General features: G+C 48.4%; 1 protein-coding gene across 1 annotated transcript in view; it reads right to left on the reverse strand.

Annotated features, from left to right (window-relative positions):
• Positions 1-1,884, reverse strand: part of GRK5 (G protein-coupled receptor kinase 5) — a 209,264-nt gene extending 207,380 nt beyond the window's left edge. Inside the window, exon 1 of the mRNA XM_004751835.3 lies at positions 1,507-1,884. Within this exon, the coding sequence (XP_004751892.1) occupies positions 1,507-1,558 (52 nt within the window). The 5' untranslated portion in view covers positions 1,559-1,884. The remainder of the gene's footprint in view (positions 1-1,506) is intronic.
• Positions 1,885-12,008: the final 10,124 nt, after the last annotated feature.

The following is a 12,008-nucleotide window of genomic DNA, read 5'->3' on the forward strand; positions in this document are numbered from 1 at the left end:
GCTAAAACGGCAGGTTCGGTAGAAAGAAAGCAGCTCAGGCCTTAGAAACCTGAAGTCCTCAAGTAACAGCCACTCCTACAAATCTGTTCACATTAAAGCTGAGCAAGGGAGGGGGGGACGGACCAGCATATTTTAAACTCTGCTGGGGTTTTCAAAGCAAACCTTCCAGGAGGCTTTAGAGCGACAAGTGACGACAAAATCACGACGTGAACGCTGGTTTGAGTTACTGGGCCGCGCATCACCCACCGGCACAGCGTGTACATAGCCACAAGGGGATGGAACTGCCTGGGTAAACATGAATCGTTTTATTGCTGGCCAGAAATTCTTCCTTCATTCATCAAAGTGGGTGAATGAAAATATTAAGTAGGTAAGGCATTTTCGTGGACTGCTCCCTGAGTAGCCCTCTGAAGTCAAGACCTTACTTAGGCTGCCTTCTACCTTGGGTGTCAAAGAAAGCCTCCTCCCATGAAAGGGAAAAACCACTTCCCCTTTTTGTAAAACGGCTGCACGCCAGAGCTCAAATCTTGGCAAAAGAGATGTTACATAAATTCCAGGTGTTCCTAAATATGTATGTTTACACGCAATCATTTTAGGAAGCATCTAAGTTTCTGGGCCACTTTTCTTTTCTTTCTCTCACTCTCTTCTTTTCCGTCTCATGGAAGAGTTAAAATGTGTGTTTACAGCTTTGACTTAGGCTCTTACCCACTTCGTTTTGACGATATTTCCTGCCAGCTAAACGCAGGAAATCTAATAATTAGCACCCAAAACGCATCTAAGCACCCAGCACACTTACCTTTCTTTTCTTAACTGAACCGAGATCAGACAGTTCAGTTATCTCTTCCTCCCATCACCAAAGGGGGGGGGGCAACTCTGAAATTCTGAATTATTTTCTAGGTGATTTGTACAGCCATATCTCCCGTAATTCTATGAACGGGCTAATTCCTTAACATCTCACTTTGCCTTTAAAAGGCTTCCTTCCACACGACGGGATTTCCCTAAGAAACATTCCCAGCGGATGGTTTCCAGCAATAGCCTATATCAACTCAGCCTGCGCAAGCAAAGACTTGGCTTCTGCTAATTCCCCCCCCCCACACCCGCCCCAACACACACACCGATTCACACTCACAGAACCATCCCGGGCCGACTCGAAAAGCTATTTTGTTTGCATGTTTGCCCATCTCTTCCTGAATGAATGCTTTTCCAACTGACCTTTCAACAGCTGCCGAGATGGCAGGGTCTGTAAGGTTAGAGCCGGAAACTAAGGGAGATTTTAGCATCTTAATCCCTGCAACCTCGACCTTTCTGCTTCTCTACCCGAGTCCATATTCTCGGAGCCCAAGGGCAGGACCCCTGAAGCGTTTGCAGAGCAGCCCTCCGAGGTGTCCTGCTCGCGACCAACTCACTGCGGGCATCCTGCACACGCACAGCCCCAGCTTACACGCCGCCCGACGCCCGCACCCTGGCCCGCGGCGAATACGCCAGGCACGCACCAGCCCTGCCTCTTACCTTCCCTGGCTTTCAGCAAGACCGTGTTGGCCACGATGTTTTCCAGCTCCATTGACAGTCGGCGGTCAGCGAGGGAGCCTGCCGGCGGGGCTGTCAGCTGCTGGGGGTGCTGCCGCTGCTGCTGCCGCTGCTCGGGCTGCCGCCGCTGCTGCCGGAGCCGGGAGCCGGGAGCGAGCAGCCCGCCTTGCCTACCGCATTATTCCTGCTCTTATCCCTCGGAGTTTTCCCCCTCTGCAAAGAGGAGCCGCCGCCGCCGCTTCTTCCTCCCTCTGTGTCCCCCCTCCCCCCTCCCTCAACAGTCTCCCCCCCACCCCCCACCCTCCGCGTTTCTCTGTCACTCCATTCTCCACCCCTCCGTCTCCCTCCGATGCTTTAATGCTTCGGATGCTTCTGCCTCCCCTCCGTCCCTCCCGGGGGTGTGGTACTAGCAGGCTCGGGTGGTCGCACTGCGCAGGCGCCAGGCGGGCCGCGCCTCCTGCCTCGGCGATCGTGGCTCGGGGCCTGCTGGGACTTGTAGTCCCGAGGGCGCGCCGCCCGAGCCGGAGTGGCGCGCGGGCTTCCTGGCTCGGAAACCTGCCCGGGGACTTGCACCCGGTCTGAAAGCGCACGTGGCCCGGGGAGGCTAGGGGTAGCCCGGGGAGGCCCGGGCTGCGTGGGGCAGCGGGCGAATCAAAGGCGGCCCGGCCGAGCCGTAGCCCCCAGTCCTGGGGCCAGGCTCCCTCTGGTCCGTTTCCCGCCTTGCCGAGAGCGGGGAAAGCGAAGTGCACAGGCCACGGCGGCGGCGGGCGAAGCGCCGTATTCCGGCAGGAGCCGGTGCGGGTCCTGGCAGCCCCTCGGGGCGTGCTGGAGTGGGAGGAAGGTCAGCCCGGGGGGGCTGCGCACGCTAAGGCCGGCCCGTGTGCGCCGTCTCACACGCACACGCGCCGGGACGCTGACAAAGGTGTACTTTGTTTCCTCCGAGGGCGCGAAGGGGTCTGCGAGTCGGCGGCCTCCCCGCGCTGGTGGCCGCGCGGTCCGAGCGCCCCCTGGTGGCCGCGGGGGCGGCTGCGCGGCGGCGGGTCCACGCGGACCGCGCCCCCCTGGGCTCGGGACCGCCCCCGCGCGCCTGGCCGGCACTCGGGGGATCTGGGCGTGGGAAGCGGCTCGTTCAGCTAATAAAGTGCCTTCCGGCAAGCGGGGCCCGTGAATTCACGACCCTCATTACAGTCAAATATTACGGGTTAGAAGAAGGTACCGGAATCGCCCGGGTCGGCCGTGGAGAGCGGTAATGAGTAACCACGCGGAGCCCTTGTTGGAAAGACGCTTTCAAATGACGGGTTTATTTATCTTGGGGCTCTGAGCGCCTCTCCGCGCTATGCTCAGAACATGAGATTTCAGAACTATTCCGCCTCTCTTTCTTGCTTTCTTTGAAGGTCCCACTCCTGGGAAATGGGCCCTCGGACCCCCGAGGTCTGCGAGGCCTACGGGAGGTGGGGGAGGGGCGGCTGGCCCCAAGGAACAATGAGGCCTTTGCCTCCTCTGCATCCTGCGGGCCGGATATCCGCTCAGAAGTGGCTCTGGGCCCTCTCTGCTAAAAAGGAGGAAACCTTCTGTCCCCAGGGCTGCCAGGAAGTGCCAGGGGGTGCTGGGAGAAACGGAGAACAATTACTACACATGGGAGAATGTGCAGAAACCAATACTTTCGAAGCCTTGGAAACCAGAATGGGCGCAGATTTTAACAGCACAGAATTGTCTTGTTCCTGATGCTATATACTCACCACCGCCGCCGCCGCCACCGCTTCCTGGTGTGTGGATTTGGGTTAGTGGGTCTCCCTGGGCCTGACTTATCCCGTCTGCAGAGCCGGGACAATCACAGTTTGCCTGCAGATGACTTTTTAGGAATCTTCCACTCCAGGAATTACTGTCCTGAGCAACCCAGGCTTCGTCTTGACTATATATGCACCCAGAGCCCTAACTTATAACGATAGGGTATTTCTCAGAGAGAATCCTAGAGCTGGCAGCGTATCAGAGCTCGCCAACTACAATGGTCACTTGCTACTTAACCGGGAACCTAAGGCCTGCTGTAGCCCAAAGTTTTTGTGGCTAACATAAAAGCAAAACAAAACTAAAGCTGAATGCCTTTTAGGTGGTTTGTGCCTCGTGGCAGCCTTCCTAAACTTTATGTACATATAGATTACCTGGGGATCTTGTTAAAATGCAGATTCTGTTCCACTAGGTGGGTCCTGAGATTCTGATGTTTCTAACAAACACCGAGGTTCTGTCAATCCTGCGGGTCAGTGGACCACACTTTTGAGTAGTAAAGGTCTACAGTTAGCCATAACTCCCCACCACTCTATGATCTCTCTCCCAGCCCAAGTCCCCAGTGATTGCCTAAGTTTACCTAATTGACCTCTACAAGTTTTGAGTTTGCAACTCTGGAAAATCTGGCCTGTCCACCTGATTTTACAGATCTGAAACAGACTCAGGGAGAGTAAGTGCGTTCTGCATGGTCATTGAGCAAGTGAAAACCTATCTACTTTCTCAGCTACATGGTGATACAACCTGCCTACAAAATAAATGGTTGTATTTCCAGTATCTGTGCCTCTGTGAGGAAACTAGGACATTCCAATGGGAGAATAGAATGATAAGGGCTAGATTTAATGGATCCAACTGTGGGCCAGGCCCTGTGCTGAGTGCTTTACATGGACTACTTCATGGAACACAACATCCAGATGAGGTAGAGAACAGAGCCCTGTTTCACAGATAGTCACCAGGTTAGAAGAGGTTTTAGAAATTGCCTAAGGTCACACAATGAAGAAGTAGAAGACGTGGGATTTGAACCTAGTAGTCTGACTCAGAGTCTATGCACTTAATTTCTGGCTAGCTCAGGCTAGCCAGCAGAACTTGGCTGCAACTGTCCTGTTAGACTGCCAGAGTGAACTTAAATTGTACTGTAAGAAAGCAAAGCAGGCAGTTGGCTAAGTGATTAAGACTTAAGGGGGTTTTCCACTGTACCATTATAGCTTCCTATAATTCTACCACTAAAGCTTCATTCCTTTCAATTAACTGCATTAACAACAGCAGTCCTCTAGAGAAATGGGTTTGATTCAAGAAAGAGCAGGCTATTAAATATCAATAGGTAAGTTAGAGCATCTTGCTGGCTGAAAGCAAGAATGCAAATCCAAACGAAAAAGGGGGTGAGTTTGAGAGGGATGGGAATATGTCAAACACTGACTTCAAGATCCACTCGGAATCCGCTGAACCAAAAATGCAAAAAAAAAGAACCAGGGAGTCTTACTCTTCTGTTGGCACCTGCATTGCACAGATAAAGCTGATCGGTCAGAGTTCTTTTTTTTTTTTTTTTAAGATTTTATTTATGTGCTCGCTTCGGCAGCACATATATTAAAATAAGATTTTATTTATTTATTTGACAGACAGAGATTACAAGTAGGCAGAGAGGCAGGCAGGTGGGGTGGGGGGCAGGCTCCCTGCTAAGCAGAGAGCCTGATGCAGGGCTTGATCCCAGGACCCTGAGATCATGACTTGAGCTGAAGGCAGAGGCTTAACCCACTGAGCCACCCAGGCGTTCCCTAAAATATAGATTGCTTTTGCCCGAATAATCAAACTGGCCTTCTGAATAAGCACTGGATCTGGAGATTTTAAGTTTTTCCTGGCCACACAGTTTTCTAATCAGCAGGAAACAGCTGGAGACAGCGCTCTCATTCTCCTGTTTATTCCTTCCTTCTTCGGCGGTTACCTTCACGGGCCAAGCACTGCAGGGAATACAAGGGCGAGTGGAGAACTCCCCACGGACAAGGAAAGCAAACTAGAAGACAAACTACCCAGAGGAAATGCAATAAGGACCATTTGGGACACATACACCAGGGCTTTGGAATCAAAGAGGAGGAGTGATTTCAGGCACCTGGAAGGTTCCAAGAGAGGAGAAATGAGAGCTGTAGGTGGGATTGGAAGTATGAAGTTCCCAGTTACATTCCCTCCTGAGAAGGCTCCTCACTGATAGTTCCAGTGGTCACCACCAAATATGACATTAAAAAATTTGCCATGCTGTAGACCACCAATCGTTCTTCTATTGATATTTTTCTTTAAAAGCAAGCCACTTAAAAAAAAAGTTTATTCATCCTAACCAATAATATTTGTGAAATGGGGGTAGTAGTAGAAATATCACAGTTAGGATACAAGTTATCCCCAAGCAACACGTGGGGCCTTAGCAGCCCTTGTTTTCACGATGAACCAGGTGATCTTCATAAATCTTCTGGGAGGCTTCACCCTGGTGTTGTCAGATGACTACAACCGCGAGACTTCTGAACACCTACCTGCTGGGTTCTGATGCATGTTCAGAAAAGTTTCTTGCCAATACTGCCGGTCTGCTGATGGTGCCAGCCACATGTGGTCTCTGTGCTCCTGGCACTAGGGCTGTTTAACATGGTCTTTAGTGGGAAGGAAAGGCCCCCTTCTTCGCACCATGTTCAGTTAGGAATATCTCCACCACAGACCAATTTGTGCCCTGAACAGCTACAAAGTTGTTGCCTCCGTTGTACATAGAAGAAACTGAACCTTAGAGATTTAGTTCTGTTGCCCAAGGTCAAATGATAAGTAAATGGTGACACTAGTTATTTAGGTAAGTGTCTGCCTTCCCTACTTGAAGGCCTGAAACGTGTCTGTGTCATCTTTGGATTCCCTTCTCTACAGAACCTAGATCGTGCCTTATCCATAGTGAGCATATGGCAATATTGGTTGACTTGGAGCAAATATGGCGTGCCTCAGTCCCACCAAGACCTCTGGGATGCTAGTTATTCCGTTCTAGTTAATTATCAAAATCCCCAAATCCCTGCAAGATCAGAGATTCAGAGGGAAAGGGAGGAGACCCACCCCGCCTTGTATCAGAGGTTGGCATCACAGAACATCCGGGGATCTTCCAAGCTATCTGGCTGTACCTACATCCTCAAATCCAGCTGTCTTCTGCAATCAACCCAGTAGTTAAACGAATCACACAAGTTTTTTTAAAAACTAAGCAGACCAATTTTAATTCAGACTTTTCAGACCGAGTGAAACCCAAGATATTCCCTCTAAACATGGCGCACAGAAACCTGGACATTTGTTTGGTTTTGTTCAGTGCTGAGCACTCAGATTTAGATGGAGGAAGGATGTTTAAATTGGTAAGGAACTTACACAGCAAAAGCATAAACATTAACTCAGAGTGTGAGGAGGAAGAACAGCCTCTTTTCTAGTAATTTACTAGATGCCAATGATTTTCTGTTAATACAGAGAAGAAAAGAATCTAAACCATCATTAAAAATATATATATATCCACTTCTGGTCTTTTTATGACTAGCATCTATCAGGCAAAGACGGGACCAAAGCCAGGTTCATTTGTTTGAGCTCAGATGCCCACAGTGAACTGTGGTTACAATCATGACAGCAAAGGTGCAATTGCTTCTTAATGAGAAGAACGGGGCGGGAAGGGGGTGCCTGGGTGGCTCAGTCATTAAGCCTCTGCCTTTGGTTCGGGTTATGATTCCAGGGTCCTCGGACCAAGTCCCGTGTCAACCAGGCTTCTCCCTCTGCCTGATGCACCACCTGTTTGTGCATGTGTGCTCTCTAATAAATAAATAAAACCTTAAAAAGAGAGAGATAGAGAGAAGGAAGAGGTAAGATGAATTGAATGCAGCGGTAGGGGCCTTTAAAGCAGATGACTCACAGGAGGAAGGAGCTCCAGCAGTTCCGACCTTAATGCTGCAGTAACATCAACATTCTCTTGCTCCAGAGACTCTGGGCCTAATTATCTCTGAGACATTAGTATGAAGCTTTAACTGTCCTAAGAGAAGCCATTGCAGACATGTGAATATTTAATTGACCCCATAAAAGAGAGCATATTTGCTCCCTCCTTGAAGTCACAGCTAGTCAGTTACATGGTAAATGGAATTTATCAAATCCTCAGGTTTTTTTTTTTTTAATGTAATGTTTTGCACAGATTGCTTTTTTGACAATTACATAAAATAGAATATGAGACCTAATTTAGCCCAACTGATCTGAAGCAGCTTGGTCCCCTCCTGTAAAAGCAAAGTCACGGGTTACTGTGCTGTAAAAATGAGCTTGGCTGGAGCTAGCGGGTTAGAGCGCACTTTCCACATAGCGGGGATAGTGTCCTCCATCCACAGAGAGAGGATGCCATCTAGCCTGAACTCTGGAGAGCTGCAGCCAGCTCCAAACGGCAGAAGTTACCCTCAGGTTCCCTGTTTTGTGGCCTAAAATCTGTCCTTGAGTGTTGTGAGCCACTAGGTATGTAATGCAAACCGTTCCCACATACTACAAAGGGAATTCTGCTCGTGAAGTTACTGGGTCATAGAATGTTTCCATTACTCACATCTCAAGCTCTACAACCCTCATGTGCTTCGGGATCCAACTAGGATTCCAAGGACTCCCCTCCTCTCCAGGCTGAACCTGGCCCCTCTTTGTTTGGGGGGAGGTGGGGGGAAAGGTTACTTGTTCTTGTTAAGGACTCGGGATATTCATTCCATTGAATGACTGGACCATAATTCATCTAACTTGTCGTTTATGGATGAATGTATTTATTATTACCAATCTTTTCCTGTAAGAATGAAACAATGGTTTTTCTAAAAACTCTATGAACATTTTCTTGTCATCTAACTTTTAAGTTTACAAGGAAATGGAGTGCTTTTTTTTTTTTTTTTTTTTTTTTTTTTTGGTGTTCAGTTCTATGAGTGTAGACAAAGGCATATGCTTGTGTTACTACCAGCACAACCAGATGTAGCATTAGTCCATCACCCTGGGTTTGTTTTTTTTTTTTAATTTTTTTAAAAAGATTTTATTTATTTATTTGACAGAGAGATCACAAGTAGGCAGAGAGGCAAGCAGAGAGATGGGGAAGCAAGCTTCCCGCCGAGCAGAAAGCCTGATGTGGGGCTCCATCCCAGGACACTGAGATCACGACCCGAGCTGAAACCAGAGGCTTAACCCACTGAGCCACCCAGGTGCCCCAGCCCTGGTTTTATTAACAGTCCTTTTTTTCTTCCCTCAAAACACCCCTGAGTTCCTGAAAATGCTAAATAGAATTAACACGTGGTCCAGCAGACCCAGTTCCATGTCCGTACCTGAAAGAAAGAAAACACGTCTTCACAAAAACTTGTACGGGGCACACCTGGGTGGCTCAGCTGATTAATCATGACCTGCCTTTGGCTCAGGTCATGATTTTGGAGTCCTGGGATGGAGGCCCACATCGGGCTCCCTGCTTGGTGGGGAGTCTGCCGGGCCCTCTCCCTCTGCTGCTTCCCCTGCTTGTGCTCTCTCTCTAAATAAATAAATAGAATAATAATAAATAATAATAATAACAAATAAATAGAAACAACTAAATAAATAATAGAATCAACTAAATAAATAGAATCTTAAAAACAAAAACAAACACTTGTACACAAACGTTCACAGCAGCACAATCACGACAGTCAGAAGGTGGCAACAGCCCGAAGGTCCACCAGCAGATGCATGGACAGGCAAATCGCGCTGGGCCCAGACCATGGAATGTTACTTAATCATAGCAAGGAATGATGGACAAGGGTGTCCAGGGAGGCTAAACCTCAGAAACGTTTTGCTAAGTGAGAGAAGCCAGACACGAAAAGACAAATAGTGAATAACTCCACTTATGTGGCATATCCAGGAAATTCATAGAGACAAATACAGAGTGGGAACAGTCAGGGGCTAGGCTGGAGGGAATGAAAAAACTGACTAACCGGTATTGGGTTTTATCTTAGGGTGATGAAAATGTTTTGGAACTAAATAGAGGTGGTGTGAATGTATTAAATGCCACTGAACTGTTCACTTTTAAATGATTAATTTTGGGAGTGCCTGGCTGGCTCGGTCAGTGGAGCGTATCTCCAGTTTGTGAATTCAAGCCCCACACTGAGTGTAGAGATTGCTTAGAAATTTTAAAAATCTTTAAAAAAAAAAAAAAAAAGATTCATTTTGAGGCGGCTGGCTGGCCCAATCAGTAGAACATGTAACTCTTGGTTTCAGAGTTGTGAGTTCGAACCCCACAATGGGTATAGAAATTACTTTTAAAAATTAGGAAAAAAATTCTTTAAACAAAATGATTAACCTTATGTTACATGAATTTCACCTGAATAAAAAATTTTTAATCCAAGTAAGAGTTGAATACTGGGATCAGAGCAAATTATGAATATTAATGTGCCAAACAATGAGGTACAAACTACCTGAAAAGTAGGTAGATATTATTAGTCCAATTTTAAGTACGAGGACATTACAGGCCAGAGAAATAAGAGACCCCTAACCAGAAAGCTGCAGGGGTGGGACTCCAAGACCGGCCCCTGATTCTCTAAGCAGCATTGCTTCTACTCTACTGCATGGTTTTCCCGAAGGACAGGAACACTGTGGCATGTTTCCGGAGGGACAGCCATCTTGTAGGAAAGAGAGAATATGGCAGGAGTCCGGGAAGGTGGAGGGAGATAATAGACAGGGGGTGAGGCAAAGGAGAGGAGGAAGAAATACAAATAGAGGACCTTAGGTCAGCTTGATGACGAGGGGAGCGAGGGCGGACAACAGGCAGACTGCCTGGCTTGGTGTGGGGCAGGACTCCTCTGAAGGAAAAACGGTTGAGCCACGTCAGGTTCTCCCCATCAGGAAACTCCAAACTAGGAGCTGCACTGCCCCACGGACCTGGGGGACACGGTTCCACAAGCTCCCCTCCCCCAGCCCTCACAGCCTCCTTCCTCCCTGAGAGACGTCAGTTTTCCCGGTGCGGGTTGGGGGCACCAGAGACAGGGCAAAACCTGAACAGTGTCTTTATGTTCTGCACGGTCTCCGGTCCCATCTCTGCTCAACCTCTCACCCTCTGCCTCCAGCATCTTGAACCCTTGGAGAAATGAAAAGCAGCTTCTCCTTGCACAGGATTTGGGGCCCCTAATCCCAAGCAGCCTTAATGGAGCCGAGAGGTAGAGCCCATGATAAGGCTCGGGACATGGTAACGTTGGTGTATTTGCTACATGCTCTGTGTCCTGGCACCACCTGCTCTGAAATATTGATGACTAAAAAGAATCACAAACCTTTTAAGCAAAGAGTAAGTCCTTTTGTTGTTGTCATTGTTATGGACTGGATGGAGGAAAAATTCATCTGAGGGGGAGGAAGGCTCTTTTATTTGGGGAAAACATTTGGAGGGGCTATTGGTTGTTTGAAAATGAAGTCCACTTCCTACTCTGGCTTGGAGAAATTGGGAAGAGTGAGGATTTATTGTGCTGCCTAATTCTCTGAAAGAAAGAATTCTCTCTTCCTAGAGAGGCAGCTTGAGGCTGGGGATCATTCTCTTTCTGGGGGAAGCTTAGAGCCGGGGAGGGGCGCAGGAAGTCTGGGCTGAGGGAAGAGATGAGAGCAAGATCCCTAGTGCTTCCTGCGGGAGCAGAGGCCTCAACCTGAGGGAAGGAGGGTAGAGCAAATGAGGAAAATGGCCTCTAATGGGTCCCAATGAAGCTAGAAAGGTGACAGAATACATGAACAGGACAGCCCACACTGTGTTTGATCTTTGCCTTTGTCTGCATTGTAATTCCCATCTGTTATCCCCATGCCTTCCTTTAAAAACCATCACTTGTCTTAGCCGGCACTGGGGAATTGAAAGAAAGGCAGGTGACCGTGCTGAGACCCGGAGGGCTGTGCAAGAAGACCGCAGCAGCCCCGAGAAGCTTCTGGAGCAAGGGCAAAAAGGGAGCCGAGAAGCCTAGAGCAGTCGTCTGCAGCGGGGTGGGTGTCTCAGGTGAAGAGTATGCCTGGGATCAACATGGACAAAATTTATGATTCTCTGGGGCTCTTCAGAGCCCCTGGAACAGAACCTACTAAAAGGCTGGACCACTCGCTAATCTAGGCTAGAAAGGGCTCAGACTTTGGGCATTCCAGTGTGAATGCTGTTTTTGGTAGCCCAGCACGTCAGAGCAGAATCTAACAATCCCATAAGGCATCATCATTCAATCATGTTATTTCCTTCCTCTGGCATTTACTTGAATGACTGTGAAGCAGAAAGCCTAGTTAGGTACTGTGGGAGACCCAGAGATGAACAACACAGACAAGCCCTGCCTTTAAACAGCTTCTAGGCTCTTGGGACCAACCAGTTACACATACAAGAAATTCAGCAGTAGAAACTGCTCAAAGAAGGATGTTTTATAACTGTTTGGATCCAGGGCACCTGGGTGGCTCAGTGGGTGACGCATCTGCCTTCACCTCAGGTCATGGTCTCAGGGTCCTGGGATGGAGCCTCTCATCAGGCTCTCCATTCAGCACAGATTTACTTCTCTCTCTCCCTCTGTATTTCCTTCTCTCTGTCAAATAAATAAATAAAATCTTAAAAAAAAAAAAAAACTGTTTGAATCCAGTGTTGGCAAAATCTAGAAACCACCACTTTCACTCACTGTGGAGGGAGTGTAAACTAGCACAGCCTTTCTGGAAGGCAGTTTGGCAAAACATAACAAAAATCATAAATACACGCA

The sequence above is a fragment of the Mustela putorius genome, unplaced genomic scaffold (genome assembly GCF_011764305.1).
Source record: "Mustela putorius furo isolate JIRA1106 unplaced genomic scaffold, ASM1176430v1.1 tig00003909_pilon_pilon_pilon, whole genome shotgun sequence".
NCBI lineage: Eukaryota > Metazoa > Chordata > Mammalia > Carnivora > Mustelidae > Mustela > Mustela putorius.